Here is a 22,040-nt window from a genome sequence, read left to right on the forward strand (position 1 = left end):
AAAAATGTCCTTTAAAGGGATGACCCATGCCGTGCAAACATGTTCATGACGCTGTCATCCAGCTTACGGGCCTTTACGTTTGCTTGTTTAAGTTGCCTATATGCTGTCAGGCGATCCGCCGAAGGTGATAAACTTTTATGTTTGAATTTAAAGTGTGTGTTTTCCGTGACAGGCACTTTTATTACAGCAAAAAAACGATGTCGGATGTTTTTCTTGCTGCTGTTGTGTTTTATTTTTACTTTAATGACTTGACTGCGTTCCAGTATAATTAATCGCTGCGCGATCCATGTCAGTCGTAATTAAAAACAACAACAACATCAACATTCTTATTGAAATTTCTTATCGTGCCATTTTAATGTTCGTATTTATAAAATTGAAAATGATATGTTAGTTGTTTACAGGTAATGCTTGTTTGTCATACTGTCACACGGTTAGTCCTCCTTTTGCAATACACATGAGCATCGCTCTGTGAAAAGGGGGTTTAATGCATGTGCGCTCCGCCTAAACTGGATTTTTTGCGAAGAAGAGACTTTCTGTAAAAGTAAGATATCATAAAAGCGGTAAGTGCTGTCCGTTATTAGCCTGTGGGGACTTCACATGCTTATCTGGGATGACACTTTACGCACATGCATCAAACCCTCTTTTTTACTGAGCACGGCCAATGTATGTTTTGTAAATTAAAAAAAAAATATTGATTTTATTTCTATTCGTCAATGTTTAAAGGCAGGTCTATTGGAGTAATCGTGATGATTGATATTTATTTTTTCCGTTGATGTGTCTGAAAGCATTTCTTGTTCTTCGAAGTACCTTCTAATGTTTTATTTGATATAAATTATATTTTGTACGTTTCATACGGAGAAGGAGAAGCCAATATAGCATTCACCATTTCTTTGATAATTTACACAAAAACTAACTATGCTTTATAATCTTCCAATTCTTCGAAAAATGGATAACTTTTATGTTTTATTTTGCAATTTTTGGTTTGCAATATATTATACAATGTATATAGCGACAAACTTCCGTGAAAATTTATACACTTGATGTACGTATTTTATTCGAATGTTTGACACCATGTTTGACAAAATAAACTACAGTACTTGTTGCCATTTTCGTACATCTTTGGCAGGCTTTAGTGAAGTTTTGTTTCTCTAAATGATAATGAATTCTGTTTGACGTGTGCAATACAATTCAAAATGGCCGATCGGCGGTCATGTTGGTCATACTTAGTCAAAACCTCTTGCAACTTCCGTGTCCAAGATGTTTGTTGCGGGGGAGGGGGGGGAGGGGGGGGAGGGGGGGGAGGGGGGAGGGGGGAGGGGGAGGGGGGAGGGGGGGGAGGGGGGGGAGGGGGGGAGGGGGGGGGAGGGGGGGGGAGGGGGGGGGATGAACAGCAGTATTCGATAGCTCTAGTTTTGTTTACATATTATATACAATCATTAAACGCTTGGTTAAAAGCAAGGCAACCTAGTGATGGCGCAAACCTTGACAGGAGCAGTGCCTATTAAGATCATATGCGATATGATAGTAACGATATTGTTTACTAATCTTTGAGTAGTAACGGATAACAATGCGACATCCGCTTCGTAATATGCGGTCTGTAATTGGCTATTGTACATACAGCTGGCGTATGGAAGTAACTTGCATCGACTTCTGTTAGGTTGCTGTGATCGTAATATTTGTTTTGGCGTTCAAATGTTAACATAAGAAACTTTCCCTTGCATCCCTCCTTTGCCTACATTGCAAAACAAACAAAAAAAATGTTTTGGGTGCTAGCCGCTGGGACCAGCATACCGGCTATCCATTTATTATTATACTTAAAATCATTACCACCATCACCAAACCGTCAAACAAACAGCACACAATAGCGCTTATGATAAAACAATATTTCCTCAGTCATCATTAAGTATCATCCTATGTCAATTTAGTTCAATACATATATCAACTATTCAATTCCAAATATCATGTCCATAAAATTAAATCATCATGAAAAAAGAACATGTATACCCTGCGAGTTCCCAAGGCTGAATGACAAAAGCTGACCACTGTTTAACCATTCACGAATACCATCGTGCTTCTACAGCGCCTCTAGCGGCAAAGTCATACTGAATGGAAAATAATTACGTCTCATTCAATACTTTGCAAATGTCGAAAATTATATTTGTCTGCAGTTGTAGATATATGCTTTTATTTGTTTGATTACACCCCGAGTTACATGTTATGTCTCCTAAACCTATCAAGGATCGCGCATTGTCCGTTCTATTAAATTTAAACATCGTATTGTAATAAAAGATGTAATCCACAATTAAAGCTGACGCATTAGTTTCTACTTGTTCGAGTTAACATTTGATAATACACATGTTTAAAGGGGCCTTTTCACAGATTTTGGCATGTATTGAAGTTTGTCATTAAATAATTTATATTGATACATTTAAACATTGGATTAAAAAAGCTCCAGTAAAAAAGTGTAATATCTAAAAAAGAAAAACAATGTAAACCTCAAATGGGCTCGAACCACTGACCCCTGAAGTCTTGAAGTAAAAGTCTACCGCCTAGACCACTCGGCCATCCGTCCTCATACAATGAGGGATGTATTTTATACTTTATATAAGCAATCCTCGTAGTTTCACAAAATATAACGGCGACAGCAGAACTCTCCAAATTATTCAATCGATTCGCGTTGCAACGCTTTTAATATGATTTTCAGGTTTTTAACTTATCAAAAAATGCGTATAAGGGATATTTCAGAGCATGGTAAATGTTCAGTATTTCTGTTTCCTCAAAAATATCATAACTACAACGAAAATTTGCGAATCTGAAACAACTTTTTTTAATTTTGTCAATTTACCAAAACATGAAAAAGCAAATTAATGTTGGTACAATACGTTTGCATCGGAATGAAACCGCCACTGGGATCCAATTAACATTAATTTGATGCTTACGTACAATATTACCGATTTGTTTTCGCGGCAACGCACTAGACTACCGCTCGGGTAAATTTAAATACAATTATCAGCTGTCGTCTGTTATATGCCATAGGCACGTGTTTATTGCGGAGTATCATCTGACTCATTATGTTTTGTTTATAAGCCAATTTCAAATCCCGTACTTTTGTCTTCTATGTTGCCTTAACATATTTTCACGAGTCTGGTTTTTAATAACAAATGCGCATTAATTTTATGTTATTAAACATTTCGACTTGGCGCTGTTACTGATCTGTTTTACTATTACGCATACATGACAATATTTGGATGAATGTTCTGGGCTATACAGTATAATTAAAAATACGATACTTACAATATGACATTGAATTGCAATCCAAAAGCCATAATAAAACTATACATCATACGCAGCGTCATGCGAAAATGGGCCTAATGCCATAAGCCAGATTAGCTCCAGACCAGCCTGCGCAATCGCAAATTTTTATTTTCTCATTTACGGACATGTAAGCTATTTACCAGACTGTGCGGATAGGCCAAACTTAAGATAGAGTACTCTGGTCGCAAATGACATAAGACATTTTTTCGTACGACGGGGTTAATATATCTTACAAGTTCATGCATTTGCGTCGTCGTTTCAGCGAATATTCAACTGTTTTTTTTTTCTATGTTCAACTTCCAGACTAAAATTACTTATGTCACGTAATTACGTATTGTTCGTGGAGAACACACAGTAACAAACAAAGTTCTTTTCTGTTTTCATCGATATTTATTTCTGTTAAATAAATTCTAACACAACGCTTCTTATGTTCATTAAGTACAATTTTACACCAACATGGCCGCCATGTCAAGAAGACGTGACAACTCTCAAAGTTCTTTTCCAAATCTAACCGCAGAATTTTTTCTTACAACAACCTCACAACATTTTATTCTCAGGAAAATAAACATAAAGTTTAGATATGTCTTATCCCATTCTTGATTGGTTGACTGTTACTCTGTCCCCGATTTACTAAACCCACCCCTTCGAATAACCCTTGTTGATTGGATGGACCGCTCATGCATGTACCACATGTTACAGCAGAAAAGTGCAATACACAGTTATCACGTTTGACCTATATGTTCGTGATGAACATGTGCAGATAATAACCTTTTGGAACAGGAGGCCTTATTTCATTAGCATACTTGATCATATAACCAGGTGTTCTCTTATGGACAAACCACATTGGTAATATGAAACCTAACACTTCTATAATCAATTACGTAAACCCCGACACACATTAGATACACATTCAATCCGAACTTGTATCTGTTATGTACCTTGGGAAATTGGAATTACACTTATATATTCAATTATTTAAATTTCATTATATACCATGTCTGAATTGGGACTTATTATGTCTGTTATGTATTGGTTTGAAGTAATTTTGACCTATGAGCCGAATTGTTATTCAAGGCTAAGACAAATCAACAGATGTTCCCGATAATTGAACTTCATTGGAGAAATGAAACCATACATTTGTCAAACTTCATTACATCCCATCCGAAGATTCTATTTTAACTATATATATATATAATGTTACTAATAATATTCATTACATTACGTTATGATGAAGGATGTATTTCTAGAATATTTTCTTTATAGAACTCTTCTTAGATTATTATCATTTGTTACACCAATATATAACATAATATTTATTTTATATAATGAAAACATTACGTTACACTTATTTTCTTAACTACTTAATATTTAAAAATGATACATTACATAATCATTATTTGATTCAAAACTAAGAGTCATTGCACTTACATTTTTATATTGTAATGCAAGTTAGTTTTCACAAATATGACTTTCATTAATCTTTGATTTTCGGGAATTCAAAGCGCTTTTGTTCGTTGCGTTTCTTTATTGTGCCAAACGTCACTACAAGGTATATTAACGATTTAATTACCAGCAATCGAGTTCAAACGCCATTGTTTGTAAAATAAATCGTTGTCTTCATAACTTTCAAACGCCTGGTCCATTAACATATGTAATGCATCTACTAGATCGTCTTGTAATCAAACAAACCTCTTAATGGCTTGTTCAGGTGTGTCTAGAGTTTGTTTTACCTCGATATCCAAACAAAGGAAGTGCATCAAAAGAACTGGCTCTTGAACAGTTTTTCCTCTGTAAACATTGACATCACTTACGTCTGTGGACCCATGTCTGATTTGCAATGCCATGAATATAATCAAAGCGCTGAAGGCACTGAAGTCCTTCGCTATTGCATAATCTTAGACGCAACTCAGTTTTCAAAATTATGTTATAGCTTTTTATATCGCAAGTTTGAAATGAACACAAGCCATTCAAATTTACAAAGAGTGTGTCTTAAAGCATTAGTCGAGATGTGTTGTTTTTTTTCTTCAAATAATTAATAGAAAAGATAATTGAAGCTTCATTGATCATAAATACACACACTGCAGTGTAATAGTGGTGAACTATTAACAGGCAGATGCGGTGGTTATCGTTCCTAGCGTAGTAGAGCAGACGCTCCTAGCATTCGTGGTCTGCATAATTTTACTGCAGGTAATGCAACAGGCAGTGGTTATCGTTCCTAGCGTAGCTTAGTGACGCTCACAACTAATCAAAGCGCTGAAGGCACTGAATTTGTTCGCTGTTGTGTAATCTTAGACGCAACTCAGTTTTCAAAATTATGTGATAGCTTTTTATATCGCAAGTTTGAAATGACCACAACCAATTCAAATTTATAAAGAATGTGTCTTAAAGCACAGGTCGAGATGTGTTGTTTTTTTTTCAAATCATTGATACAGCTAATCAGTGTGCAAAGGCTAATCTAATATGACATGCATTAAGCCCCGTTTTCCCTGAAAGCAGCCAATATGTACAGATTTCAATAACAAACACTAGACTGGCCAGCGTTGTCTTACAAGCTGTTAAATACTTTTGAATACATACACACTATGTAGTGTACCAGTGGGAACTATAAACAGGAATATGCGGTGGTTAGAAGCAGACGCTCATAGCCTAGCATTCGTCGTCTGCTTAATCTTACTGCAGTTATCCACACAGGCAGGCACGGGTTACGGTTCCTAGCGTAGTTAAGCCCATACTGATTTGAAAAGTTGACTCTACATTATTTTTGAGCTAACGCTCAAAAATAAAAACAGTATAAAGGTAAACATTTTAACAATATTCATTTTCCTTGTTCATATTTAAAAGCATGAAGTGTCAAGTTTGTCGTGTTTATATTTTTCATTCGTTTATATGTTGTTTTGATGATGCTGCAAAGCAGCTCGTCTAAGTTTTCATACCATGATTTTTTTTTTCACAATGGCGACCTATGTAAAAGACCGAGCCAGTCCAATTGAGATAGCTTGATTTTTCTAATCGGCATACCTCGCTGATAATCATTGATAAAGGTAAAGGAAGTTCAGCTATAACAAGGACAGCATATTCATGGAAAAAGATTTAATAATAGTTTGAAAACGTTAATATTAAATCAGTTATATTCAATCCATTATATGTTTATAGATCAATGAAACAACTATGCATTTTGTGTATTGTTTTTGACATTTGTCGTGATTCTGTAAATAAATTGCGAATGAAAACGTGTATAATAAACGTTTAACGCGATCATGAGTGTAAAGAAAACGAATTATTTCGAACCTGCCATTTGTAAACGTTATAGCGAGTATGGTATATAAACAGCAAAATAGCCGTACGGCATCTATGAAACTCGCTCTTATGCGTGCTTTTTCATTTTGCATATTTAATAATCTTTTCAAACAGAAATTACAGAGCCAATCAGTGCACATAATATGTTTGATAATTCATTCGTTTGTTGGATATTGTTTGCTGTTTTAAACACATATTTGGTCATATCGCGGAGATTTAGTTAACCTTTCCATGTGTTCATGGGCGAACTCACGTATTCAAGTGCTCTTACGACTATGTGCTCATACCTACTTTCGGGAATCATCATGGAATTATTGCCGTACTTAACGAACAAACATGCCTAAGCTTATTGAATTAGAGAAAAAACAATAATCAAAAGAGGAGAAAAATTATATGTTCATGCACATGGGCATGTGAAATCACGTCCTTACACATAACATCATTAACTTAGGAAAGAAAACAACGAAATATAAAGTTTGGTATGATATACATGTGAAATTAAAGAGCATGGTGTAATTAAAGAGCATGTCAAGTTTTGAATATATCTGCTGAAACGTAATGTTATAACCCATAAACGTTTTACTGTAACAGAACGTGTTTTTGGCGGGCGGAACAAGATTATCCGGGCCATAAAGTTGTCGTTCATTGTCAGATTTTAAAATCATTTGGCACATGTGTTCACCATCATTAGACGTAGTGTCGCGCGAAAAAAATACGTCTATATATCCAAGGTCAAGGTCACAATATGAGTTTGAAGGTCAAAAATAGCCATTAATGAGCTTGTCCGGGCCATTACTTTGTGGTTCATTGTGAGATTTTAAAATCATTTGGCACATTTGTTTACCATCATTAGACGGTGTGTCGCGCGAAAGAATCACGTCGATATCACCAAGGTCAAAGTCACAATTTGAGTTTGAAGGTAAAAAATGGCCATAAATGAGCTTGTCTGGGCCATTACTTTGTCATTCATTGTGACATTTTAAAATCATTTGGCACATTTGTTCACCATTATTGGACGGTGTGTCGCGCGAAAGAATTACGTCAATATCTCCAAGGTTAAGGTCGCCACAACTAAAATAGATTGATTTTGAAACAACTATGTAACTATGAACAATCAGTAACAATGCACATCTTGATTTTGAGTTGTCTCTCTTTATCAGACTTTTTTTCTAATTGAAATCAAGGTCATTTTTACACAAAGGGTTAACAATACACATTTTTAATTGTCTCCCTTTATCATACTTTTTTCAACTGAAAACCTGGTTTTGTGACAATTTTGTCCCTTGCTAAAGATATGTCTTGTTATATTTGATCGAGAATGTAAACCGCCTCCCAGTTTCGCTGAATGGGTCAAGTTCCCCACGGGTACTACTTCCCCGTACCCCCAAATATTTTATCGTACCCCAAAAAAATTGTACCCAATTTTTTGCGTACCCAAATTTTTTTTCGTACCCTTTTTATTCGTATCCAATTTTTATTTCCTAGCCAATTTTTTTTCGTAACCAAATTTTTTTCGTACCCTATTTTGTTGGCATAATTTTTGTACGCAAAATTTTCGTACCCAATTTTTTTTTACCCTCATACACAATTGTGGTGATGTAGATAAACTTAAATTGATGCTTTTATATCCATCCTCTTCAAAAGCATCGTCACACCAGTACTGTCAGTACTTTGATTAATAACTGAGGTTGTATATTAGTAATCAGATCCGTCTAAAGTTAACATGACGCAAAATACCGTGATTAATGCGGGCTTAATTTTCCTAGTCCCCTTTAACTAATGCGTTTTGTTTCAAAAGACCAGCATTCAAGAAAATATTTCAGTGCATACTCATGCATTAATTGTAAAAGCAATGCTGTAACAATTGAAGCAATCAACAGAAAATCTGAACTCGGAGCAAGAAGAGAAAAAAACAAACACAGGTAGTTAGTTTCGCGTTCAGGTTTAAACTTTCTGTCTGGGTTGAAATTAAAGAATAACAATGCCAAACGTTATACTGATGTGATTATTTACACAATTCGGCCAACAAACCCTGTACATGTATAGATGCACTATTTGTGCTTTTGTAAAATGCAATATTAAATTACATGCTTGTTTTCAATGATAACTTATTTAACTTTCACGAACGACTAAGGATACAGTAAATTTTGATTTCGCTTATGCACAAAGCCATTCGGTATGACCGAGCTTCAACATTAAGTGTTTAATGTGCCTATCTGTTTGGTCAAATCCTTTTGGATCAAATTGAGACCTTTAATGTGTTGAATAACTGAGTCGTGTTCTGAGAAAACTGGGCAAAATGCATGTGCGTAAAGCGTCGTCCCAGATTAGCCTGTGCAGTCCGCACAGGCTAATCAGGGACGGCACTTTCCGCCTAAATTGGATTTTTGCTAAGAAGAGACTTCATTTCAACGAAAAATGTCATAAAAGCAGAAAGTGTATGGGACGACACTTTACGCACAAACATTGTGCCCTGTTTTTTTCAGAACGCGACTCAGCTGTTAACAACGAGTTTTTATATCTGAATATAGGTAATGATTAATCGGGCTGATAATGTTGTCAAATGACTCAATCTTTTAACTTGGTTTAATTGGAACTTCTATTTGCCTAATAAACATAATACCACAATTAATATAAGACTATCTCACAAAACATGTTTGAGCATAAACACATGAATTATTTCTTTATACTTTACCAATAAATAAATTATTTCTGGTCACTGATCAGTCAAAACGTTTCTGTATTGCAAAAGTGTTACCCAATATTGAACCGCTTTGAAACCTGAAAAATAATACGATATGGGAAAATCGGGTTGTATGCACGTGCGTAAAGTGTCGTTCTCGATAAGCCTGTGTAGTCCGCACAGGCTAATTGAGGGCGACACTAAACGCAAAACGGGATTTTCGCCGAGAAGAGACTTCTTTTAAACGATAAATACTTTAAAGCGGAAAGTGTCGTCCACTTTAAGCCTGTGTGGACAGGCGTAATGCATTAAGCCCCGTTTTCACAGATCAAGGCTGATATATTCGTGTTAATGTGAAGACCACACAGACAAATTCAGGTAACATCCGTGTATAACATGAAGGCGCGAGCAATGGAGTCCGGGACCAGACATCAGGAACCTTGTTACATGTCGTACGCAGACACAAGTGTTGGAGGAAATGTTCGTAAACAAGTTGGAGGGTGTAATTAACCGTTACGAACAAGACTGGTGGCAATACCCAAAGGTGTGGGTGGGGTTTCATTGAAAGTCGTCGCTTTAATTAAAAAACTACGCAAATATCGAAACAGGTACATAAAACGTATGAAAACAACGAAACCACCACCACTATAGCAACACCAGACGTATAGGAGCGTTTCAGTTGAGTAGTAGACCAACACAATTCAAAAACAACGCATGAAAGTTTTGTTTAAAAATCTGCACAGTACGGAAAAGCTATTGTTAAGCATAAACATTTAATTTAGTTAATGACAAGCAATATCGATGTATGTCGGGCGACGTTATATGCGACCTATTCTAATGTATTCATAATTTAGTACTGCACATTTTTCGGTAAATAAATATTTGAGAGATACAAGCATTTTAATAAACATTTAAGTAAACATTTAGTGTTTTTTTTTAAAAGCAATGCCTAATCAATTTGTTAGGACTTTGTGTTATTTTTATTATGTAAAATGTTATCTTATTTCATTTTGATATTATTCTGATTTTGATTGTACTGTGTGTTTTTTTATATATTTTCATTGACGTCACATTTATTGATAAGTATGAATACATGTACATTCAGCCACGATCTGGGAAAACGGGGTTAAATTCATGTGTATACAATACGGACAGGCTAATCATGTGTATACAATACGGACAGGCTAATCATGTGTATACAATACGGACAGGCTAATCATGTGTATACAATACGGACAGGCTAATCATGTGTATACAATACGGACAGGCTAATCATGTGTATACAATACGGACAGGCTAATCATGTGTATACAATACGGACAGGCTAATCATGTGTATACAATACAGACAGGCTAATCATGTGTATACAATACAGACAGGCTAATCATGTGTATACAATACGAACAGGCTAATCACGTGTATACAATACAGACAGGCTAATCATGTGTATACAATACAGACAGGCTAATCATGTGTATACAATACGAACAGGCTAATCATGTGTATACAATACAGACAGGCTAATCATGTGTATACAATACGGACAGGCTAATCATGTGTATACAATACGGACAGGCTAATCATGTGTATACAATACGGACAGGCTAATCATGTGTATACAATACGGACAGGCTAATCATGTGTATACAATACGAACAGGCTAATCATGTGTATACAATACGGACAGGCTAATCATGTGTATACAATACGGACAGGCTAATCATGTGTATACAATACGGACAGGCTAATCATGTGTATACAATACGGACAGGCTAATCATGTGTATACAATACGGACAGGCTAATCATGTGTATACAATACGGACAGGCTAATCATGTGTATACAATACGAACAGGCTAATCATGTGTATACAATACGGACAGGCTAATCATGTGTATACAATACGGACAGGCTAATCATGTGTATACAATACGGACAGGCTAATCATGTGTATACAATACGGACAGGCTAATCATGTGTATACAATACGAACAGGCTAATCATGTGTATACAATACAGACAGGCTAATCATGTGTATACAATACGGACAGGCTAATCATGTGTATACAATACGGACAGGCTAATCACGGACGACCTTTTACACTTTAATAGTATTTTTTCGTTTTAATGAAGTCTCTTCTAAGCGAAAACCCATGTTAAGCAAAATGTGTTGTCCCTGATAAGCCCAGTTATCCCAAAGCGACGCTCATTTATTTTAAGTTAAAAAAGCGACAAAGTAAGCTTTTCATGTCGTAATGTCTGCAAAATGCCACAATATATTGTGTAAATCAGTTTCGTAGTATATCAAGTTTGTTTGCCTTTTATCTTGATACGAACATTAAAAAGTCGAGTTTCAAAATTCCGGTGTGAAAGTTTGCATGGTGTTTATAATTGCTATCAGAGCTGCATAATAAAATATCAGTAAATGATAGAAATAATCTTGGAATTCGGGAGCATGGAAGAATTATGAACATCGCTCTGGCTTCACGTAGAGCTCGTCCAGAAGTTAAACATTTTATGTGTTTGGCACGTGACAATGTATACAAACAATCGCGTGTAATGCTTTGGTTTAATTTCCATGATATTCATGCTCGATAACGTTTGACAATCCTCATGCCATATTATAATTAAACTAGTAAGAAGTTAATTGATAGGTATGTGTGCCTTTTTGATAAAATTTAACTTACTCGCATATTTATTTAAAAAATATATTTTATAATAATACATGGGATTTGCTGGTATAATTTGTAAGAGCGTCTAATCAAAATGTGCATAAGGGGCAATGTTGGCCTTTTGTCCGACTATTTATCCCCGACAACAGGATGGACGTTATAAAAACGCGCGACTAGGGAGCAGTTTCCGGCAAGGGGGGTCAAGTATTGTCGTCGATGAGTCGCCTTTGTAGCGGATCCGTGGTTAAGTGTTTAAAGTGTTACAATATGGGTCATGCTCTGTGAAAGAGGGGTTTAATTCATGTGGGTGAAGTGTCATCCCAGATTAGCCTTTGCAGTCTGAACAGGCTAATCAGGGACGACACTTTCCGCTTTTATGATATTTTCTGTTTAAAGAAAGTATCTTCTTAGCAAAAAACCTAGTTTAGGCGGAAAGTGTCACCCCTTATTTACAGAACACGGCCCATATATTGAAGTAACATCCGTTCCTTCCGTCTGTCCTTTTACCACCACATACATTGTGGTCGGAATACCGATGTGTTTGGTTATGTGCATCATATTGTTAAAGATTTTCAAATGGCCGACCACTTTCAACGTAGGTGTAGAAAACTTCGAACATTCAGCAGTTTGTCGCCATTTTGAATAGCAGTTAGTATTTTTCTCACTTACGCCCCACTAGTAACTTGCGCACGACCTACCCCCTGTAAAATGCTTTCATAATGTGTTAGTTCGAACCTTGTTCAAGAGTATAGTACATGTATGAATGGATTTTGAAAGTAATACATGTGTTAGCCAGCATCTTAACCCATGTATGCCTAGCGTCTAGAAAAAAGGCATTGGCAAACAGCGTAGACCCAGATGAGACGCCGCATGATGCGGTGTCTCATCAGGGTCTGCGCTGTTTGCTTATATGAATTTCTGTAAGAAATATTCTAAATATAGAAATAAATATACTAGACATCCCTAATTTTGGAAATAAATTGATCCAATTTAGAAGGATGAGAGAGTCCACTAGGCATATATGGCTTAAGCTGCATCTTAAGGAGCGCCAGTATACAGTAACGCAATACTGGTTAATTATCTTTAAAACGTCCAAAAGCCATGTCATGTATTGGTGATTCTTAACGAAAATTAATCAAGCACCGGACAAATTATCTTAATTGTGTTGATGCGGATAGTTACCTCTCTGACTGTGAACAGAATCCTGTCACATATTTGTGGTTTTTAGAAAACCACTGACTCACATGTGAGACTGAACGGCATTGAGCCTCGTTCTGGGAAAACTGTCTAGTGTCTTTATGCATATGCTTGAAGTGTCGTCCCAAATTAGCCTGACCAGTACGTAAGTTAAAAATAGGTTTTCAAAGATTAAAACAATTATTGTTAGAAAAATGAAGAAGATAGTCTTAAAAGAAGAAAATAAGCTTTTGTTAAAAATGCTACTTAATAGATTGCGACAATAAAATAAAAATGCATGAAAACTATCTATTGTTAAATATTATCACCTGAAAGATCATTACAGACAAATGTCAAATTCGCAAACTCATAGGTTTAGTTATATCAACACATTCTTAGTAGAAATGTCAAAATCGTATCAAAAACGCTTTTTATTTTTTAAAATTTGTACATTTAGTGAAATAAAAACGTGTGCGAAACTAACCCATCAATTTCACATCCGGAGTTCCGTCGCATTCAAACAATACGTTCGAAAAAACAAGCAATTCAACGTTTCGATGGTGTTTCGATTAGAGCATCCGGCCCTCCATAACAAGCAGTTCAAAGTATCGAGGGTGTTTCGGTTTGATCATCCGTCTCTCTATGAAGAGAAACCGGGTTCAAAGACCATGCCATATTCATAAGTCTAGTGTATTAAATAATATTTGACAACACATTTTAATTATAAAAGATATCAGTCAATAAATGATAATTAATAATGTCATTCAAACTTTGACATCGTTTCGATGGGAATCATATTTAAAAAGCGAAATGCATATGAATTGATAATTTTGACAATAATTGACCTTTTACGTGATGAATTTTTACCTCACCCACTTCATGCGACCATTTGTATGTGTATCAAAAGCATTGATTGCGATAATGTTTTTTGTACAGTTTGAAGTTTAAATCCAGACATAAAGTTTAAATATGGCATTTTGAGTCTTAATTAAAAAACAATTTAAAACAAAAACTGATTTTCAACGTTCGCATTAAACTCCTGCGAATTTGCATCTGCTAGTTAATAAAAAGCACTTATAAATCAAAGTCCTTTTTTGTTTGCATCTGTTTTATACAATTTTTTTTTGAATGCATGTATTTAACATAATCTCCAATTCCATCAGCAATGACAAATAAGCTACGTAGGTCTTGATGGACAGTGAACTATGCCATGCTCTGTCAACGGATGCATTACCCTATGAAGGAATGTTTTTGTACGCAATAGTTTAAACACGTTCTTTGATAACCGTATTAGCACGCTGCAATGCAAACGGCGAAATGTATTAACCCTCATCTCGCATGTAGGTTCTGCAAATATATTTTTGTTGAGCAAGCAGAACTAAAATCTCTTTTTTATTTATGCCATCTGGCTTCGCTGATTACTTGATGATATTCGAGTTACGCCAGCAAACCACGTGGATGATAATCCACGTAAGTTATCGAAATAATGTGAAAAGATCAATTATGAAGAATTTTAATTGAGAGATGTTTAGCGTATTAGAGAATTGTAAGTGTCTCTGTAAACACGAATCTTCCATCGAAGCAAGTCTGTTTCGGAACGGCAGTTATCATTAACAAACGCGTTATCATTTTGAGTATGATACGGCTTAGTTTGCTTTTATTTATTATTGCACCTGCGACATGCGAAAATGGATCTTATGCCATATGCTGCAAGGGTAGCTGCAGACCAGCCTGTGTAGTTACACAGTCTGTGCAGGAGCTACGCTGTCTGTTAATGAAACCGTGAAACCTGGCGTGACTTTATAGCGGTCTGGGTAGCTCCTGACCAGAATTCGCGGCCTCTCAGGCTTGTCTGCAGTTGAACTGGCCGAATATGGCATTATACGTATCTTTGTACGACCCGGCTAATTTACATATTTTACACGTCATCATTTCCAAATGGATCGCCACGAAGACAGAAAAGTGCAACAATAATTAAAACGGTTCATGAAGCTAGACGTTGGTCCGTTTCAACACCAACAATTTAAAAATTCGTCACACAAAATTCCATACAAATCTATTTGTAACCTTGTTCTGCATTACAAAAAAAACGGACATATATACGAACCCAACAGTGAACCAATTATAATAATGCTGATAGTATCAAACTTAACTTGATATTGTTTCTAAGAAACCAATGCCTCTAAAATGTCAATCAATGCAATTAGAATGTCCAGATCCTAGACTCGCGTTTCATAATTAATAAATCACCATGACAGCAGGCTTTACAGGTTGTCTCTGAACGATGCTTGTCGGAAATTGTATTTCGACTCGTCGTTTTTTCTTTGGTAATGAAAGAATGATTAATTCTCGTAGGGTTCTCTGGAAATATACATCAGTCATAAAAAACACAATGCAATAAAGTTATAGCAGGAACGATTTATGTAAAATTGGTAATTGTGAAACTTGAAACTGCGACAACAATATGAAGCTATTACTTAATGTTCGACAAAGTCGTTATTATGCTCCGCTTCGAAGAAGCGAAGGTATAGCGGAGGTATATTATTTGTAAATGGAGGCAAGTTGTATCAGTTAAAAAATGACGCACCTTGAGGAATAGATCGGTTTTGCAAATTTGAAATTAGACTCGCTTTGTAAAAATTTGTTTTTATCAATATGCGTAAAGTGTCTTCACAGATAAGCTTGTGATATCCGCACAGGCTAATCAAAAACGTCAATTTCCGCATTTACTGAAATTTCTTTTTAAAGAGACTTCCTTTACACGAAATATTCATTAAAAGCGGAAAGTGTCGTCCCTGATAAGCCTGTGCGGACTGCACACTTTACGCATGTATGCATTGCCATTTAGCCCCGTTTTCTTAGAGAGAGGTTCAAATAAGGCACGAAACGGAGCAGACAGTCAGGTTTAACTGTTCTTCTATATATTGAACACAACATGCATTTGATATTTAAGTAAAACAGTGCATTCAATGTCAACCTCAATTTTTTTTTCTCTACGCTTATCTGATCTGATCAATATTTAACAACTTCCGCTTGCTTACATGGACTCCAGCAAGTACCTCGATGTTATGTAATAACGTTTGCAATTACAGTTAAAAGTTATGAGCGTATCAAACAATCGGGAAATGCCACAAGCAATAATTGGCAATTAGTTTGCAATGAACATTCTACTGCTCTACAATAAATCATGTATACGCAACACAGTTTATTACTACTACTGTAGCTGAAAATAATAAATGTGAACGTTAACAATTTTTGGCATTATGAATGATGATAGAATCGTCGTCATCATCATCATTGTCATCATCTTTATCATTATAATTATGCGTCGAAATTGCACAAGATATCAACATGAATCATTATATTTATTTATTTTCTGCCATCATCAAAACTCATCTTCTTCATCACCACCATCATCATCCTCCTCCTAATAATTACCACCATCATGATTGTCATTATCATCAGAAACATAATCAGAAATATCATCATCAAATGCAAAATCAATTTCAACATCAGTCTTCGTCATCAATATCTTATTTGCCAACATGATTTTTTTCCTCATTACTTTCCCCATCACTGCTCTTATAACTGGTTTTTACAACAATACACGTTCTTTCAGTGGCGTTTGTCTTTTGCACAACGTGCCCAAAGAACCCCACGGAGCAGGTGAAGGAATGCACAAACCGGGTACTTCCGGAACTCTCCATCAACAGCGGCGTCGACGCGCAACAGAGACAGGTTGACAGGGCGAGGGACTTTTGCAAGTAAGTGTAGTGTAACCTTGCCGCTTTTATTTTTAGCTCACCTGATTGCTCAGGTGAGCTTTTGTGACCGGTCTTTCTCCGTCGTCCGTCCGTCCGTCCGTTTACATTTGTTCGTAAACACTCTAGAGGCCACATGTCTTCTCCGATCTTCATGAAACTTGGTCAGAAGCTTTGTCCCAATGAAATCTCGGTCGAGTTCGAAATTGGGTCGTGTCGGGTCAAAAACTAGTTACTAAGTCAAAAAAAACAACATGTAAACACTGTAGAAGTCACATTTCATGCCCAATCTTCATGTAACTTTGTCAAATGTTTGCCTTAATGATATGTTGGTTGAGTTCAAAAGTGGTTTGGGTCCGTTGAAAAACATGACCGTCAGTGGGCGGTGCAGTTTTCCCTATTTGGCTATAGAGAAACCTTGTAAACACTCTAGAAGTCACAATGTTTGTCCAATCATCATGAAAGTTGGTAAAAACATTGGTTTTATTGATATCTCGGACGAGTTCGAAAATGGTCCAGATCGGTGAAAAAACATGACCGCCAGTGGGCGGGGCATTTTTCTCTATATGTATATAGTGGCAGTTTTCCCTATTTGGCTATAGAGAAACCTTGAAAACACTCTAGAAGTCACAATTTTTGCCCAATCATCATGGAAGTTAATCAAAACATTGGTTTTATTGATATCTCGGACGAGTTCGAAAATAGTCCAGATCGGTGAAAAAACATGGCCGCCAGTGGGCGGGGCATTTTTCTCTAAATGTATATAGTGAAAACATGTGAACACTCTAGAAGTCACATTTTTGGCCCAATTTTCATGAAATTTGGTCAGACCATTTGTTTCTTTGATACGAGAGTTGAGTTAAAAAATGGTTCCGGTCAGTTGAATAACATGGCTGCCGTGGGGGGGGGGCAGTTTTCTTATATTTATATAGTAAAAAAAGCTTGTGAACACTCTAGAAGTCACATTATTTGCCCAATCATCATAAAACTTGGTGAAAAGATTGGTTTTATATATATCTCAGATGAGTTCGCAAATGATCCCGATCGGTAAAAAACATGGCCACAAGGGGGTGGGGCAGTTTCCCTTATGTGACTAGAGAGAAACCTTGTGATCGAACACTATAGAAGTCACATTTATTGCCTAATAATCGTGAAACTCAGTCAATACATGGTTTAAATGATTTCTCTGACTAGTTGGAAAATTGCTCAGATCGGTGAAACACACTTTTTAGCTCACCTGATTGCTCAGGTGAGGTTTAAGGATTGGTCTTTGTCCGCCGTCCGTCCGTCCACATTTGGTTTGTAAACACTCTAGCATTCACATTTCTTAAGCATTCTTTATCAAAGTTGCTGAAAGATCTCGGTCAAGTTTGATAATGAGCAAAATCACATAATTAATGCCATAAGTATTGCCCTTAGATTGTCCAAATTTTCTATATATTATACAAAATCCTTGTAAACACTCTAGAGGTCACAGTTTTGTTTCAGATTTTATGAATCTTGGGCATAATATTTATTTTTGTAACCAATTAAGTTTGATGTTTGGCAAGGGGGGGGGGGGTCAACTCAAAATATAGGTAACCAGGTCAAATCTTACAAAAACAATAACACTCCATACGCCAGAGTTTTGGTTCAATAATGATGAAACTTGACCAGAATGTTTGTCTGGACAATATCTAGGTCAAGTTTGACATTTGGTATAGATTGAATGAACCGACTCATCTCAGGTGAGCGAACTAGGGCCATCTTGCCCCTCTTCTTCAAAGGTTTCTTGCAGGTTATTCTGGCAGAAAAACAATGCTGCAGGTACGGAAAGTCCATGTTTATCGTGTTAACCATGCAACCATTTCTTTCAAATGTCAAATTAGTTTATTTTAAGAATAGAGTTACATTTATTTCTTTGCTCCTTTTATGATGTGATTTCGTTTTTAAAAACACCCCTCAACAAGTGACTATCCTAATAAAATGGGAAATGGTTATATTAAAAAAAGGTTTGTTTTGATCTTTATAACCCATTAACAATTTTAGTAGGTTTTTATGGATTGATTTGGGCAATTCCACAACTTAGGCTTTGTTTATACCATGATAATACAATATAATGTGTGTCTCTTTTTATGTATAGGTACAAAGATAAACTACAGGCACGGCTTAAAAAATAATAATTCAAAGTTGGATTCCTAGCTTCAGTTTCCTTACCAATACATGTTTAGTCGTGCAATCGCGCATTTCAAATATGAATCAGATAACAATAATACAATTATTTGTGTCTTGTTCTGTCAAAACTGGGCATAATGCATGTGCGTAAAGTGCCGTCCCAGATAAGCCTGTGCAGTCCGCACAGGCTAATCAGGGACGACACTTTCCGCTTAAACTTGATTTTTGGTAAGAATGGACTTCCTTCAAACTTAAAATACCATAAAAGCGGAAATCTGGGACGGCATTACGCACAAGCATCAAGCCCAGTTTTCTCAGAACAAGACACATTTGTACAAGTCGTTATACCTACAGAGTTTTAATCGTAACTTTGCGTAATGCATGTGCGTAAAGTGTCGTCCCATATTAGCCTGTGCAGTCCGCACAGACTTATCTGGGATGACACTTTCCGTCTTACTTGAATGTTTGCTAAGAAGACACATCGTTTAAACGACACATACCATAAAAGCGGAAATGCTGTCCATGATTAGCCTTCGCGGACCTCAAAGGCTACACGTAATCTGGGAAGGCTACCCGTAATCTGGGCAGGCTACCCGTAATCTGGGCAGGCTACCCGTAATCTGGGCAGGCTACCCGTAATCTGGGCAGGCTACCCGTAATCTGAGCAGGCTACCCGTAATCTGGGCAGGCTACCCGTAATCCGGGCAGGCTACCCGTAATCTGGGCAGGCTACCCGTAATCTGGGCAGGCTACCCGTTAGCTGGGACGACACTTTGCGTCTATGCGTACTTGCATAGTTACTGTAAGCCCAGTTTAACCAGAGCGCGACTCAAATATGTGTAAACGTTGTTATACCAACAGCGTTATTTTCTACAATGTTTCTTAACTCCGGTGAACACGTATGTTGTTTTACGTTAGGGATTCTCGTCTACGTGACGTAGCGGACTGTATACAGGATATCCTGGACAGATGTCGAGGGACCACAGACGAGGAGCAGGTGCTGCATCGGCTGATCGACAAGGACAAAACCATGAAAACCGTCGACTATTTCTGCAAACATTTCAGAGGTACGTTCGGAATAGAAGAATGGGGTCTGCTCGCATATTTTTCAGACAACGATATAAGTTTTTTAGATTGTGTGGACTTGCTTTGCTTAACCTATTATTTATTATTCGAAACACTTACAGCCGCTGTACAATTAACGTTTTGCGGATTTTCTGACACATTCTCTATGTACAATTTACGTTTCACGGATTATGCCGACGCATTCGCTATAAACAATTTCCGTTTTAAGAACTTCTCCGGTGCATTTGCTGTACACAATTTACGTTTCACCCACCTTTCCGACGCATTCGCTGCACACAATTTACGTTTTGCTGACTTTCGATGCATTCGCTATACACAAATTACTTATTACGAACTTTTCCGACGCATTCCCTGTACAAAATTTTAACGTTCCACGAACTTTTTCGACGCATTCGCTATACGCAATTTACATTCCACTGACTTTTCCGGTGCATTCTCTGTACACAAATATTACGTTTTGTGGACTTTTCTGAAGCATTCGCTATACACAATTTACGTTTCACTGACTTTTTCGACAAATTCCCTGCACACAATTAACGCTTATTATACTTTTTCGAAACATTCGTTATACACAAGTTACGTTTCGTGGACTTTTTCGACGCATTCTTTATATAGAGAAATGATATTTAACACTATTACTAATGAATCTTAATTCGCTTATACTTATATTGCAACACATGACCACGGAATCCAACGTCTGTCGCGTGACGCCCATGCCCTTTTTAGCTCATGCTGTTGTGATTAGTCTATGTCCGGCGTTGTACGTCTTGCGTCATGTTCCGCCCGCTATTTAGTTCGTTACCACTCTAGAGGCGACAGTTTTGGATAAGCCTCGATGAACCTTGGCCAGCATGTTTATCTTGACAATATCTAGGCTAAGTAAGAATCTGGATGAAGTGGGATAGAAAACTAGAACTACTGGTAAATTCTTAGATAAAGGCTTTTAACCCTCTATAATTAACATTCCTTTCTCCGTCTTGATGAATTTGAAAATATACTGGTCAAGTTCGAATCTGGATAAAGTGGGGTAAGCAACTACGTCCTCGGCTCAAACTTTTAACAATATACCCATCACTGTATGAGCCACTTGTTTTTGCTCAATATTGATTCAAAATTGTAATGTTGTTTATCTGGACAACGTATATCTAGGCCATGCTCCAAATTGAGTCTAGGGGTAAAAAGCTGGGTCAAAAGCTGGGTCCCCAGGTCAAATCTTAGGAAAGCTGTATTAACACTCTGATCGCGGTATTAGTAAACTGCGAACAAATTGGGTCAGCAGGTGGAATATTCGACAATTGCAGTACCTTGAACTCAGGTAAAGGCTTATGGCCACCACTGCTCGATTGTTTTAGATAGTTTGCAAACAATGCGATCAATTATAAAAACAGCAGCACTCTAAAAACATTGTAACTGAATCGTACCTTAGAACAAGGACTTTTTCATGGACAGGCCTCGTGTTCAATGGGAATCCATTTTCAATGACAAGCAAAATCGATTTTCAATTGCAAAAACTGTTTTGTGAAAACGGGGCCAGTTCTTATTAACTGTGCGGGGTAAAAGATATTTGTCAACAATAATATAAGGAGATGCTATTTCGGGTGTTTAAGCGTTATTGAGAGTGACATTACACAATAATATCATCGCGCAGAAACGCACTTGACAAACCTTCACGAGAACACGACTTTCTAGAGAGCTACCGAAATTTATTGCGTTGGACAATATTGACAATATAATTCTCTGTTATTGAGTTACCACTTACGTTGTTCGGTATACATAAGTATATCATCTTCAGGCGTAAGGTTTCATTTCACGAGTTATTTACAGGTTCTTGCATGCAAACACTACCGTTCTCGTTGCATATGTACAAAACTATCAATCCAACTTCCGACCCAACAT

General features: G+C 36.7%; 1 protein-coding gene across 1 annotated transcript in view; it reads left to right on the forward strand.

Moving 5' to 3' along the window:
* LOC127869109 (uncharacterized) overlaps positions 1–22,040 on the forward strand; it is a 55,440-nt gene that overhangs the window by 25,371 nt on the left and 8,029 nt on the right. Inside the window, exons 2-3 of the mRNA XM_052411447.1 lie at positions 16,763–16,907; positions 19,977–20,125. Of these exons, the coding sequence (XP_052267407.1) occupies positions 16,763–16,907; positions 19,977–20,125 (294 nt within the window). The remainder of the gene's footprint in view (positions 1–16,762; positions 16,908–19,976; positions 20,126–22,040) is intronic.

This window comes from Dreissena polymorpha, chromosome 1 (assembly GCF_020536995.1).
Source record: "Dreissena polymorpha isolate Duluth1 chromosome 1, UMN_Dpol_1.0, whole genome shotgun sequence".
In the NCBI taxonomy this organism is placed as follows: Eukaryota; Metazoa; Mollusca; class Bivalvia; order Myida; family Dreissenidae; genus Dreissena; species Dreissena polymorpha.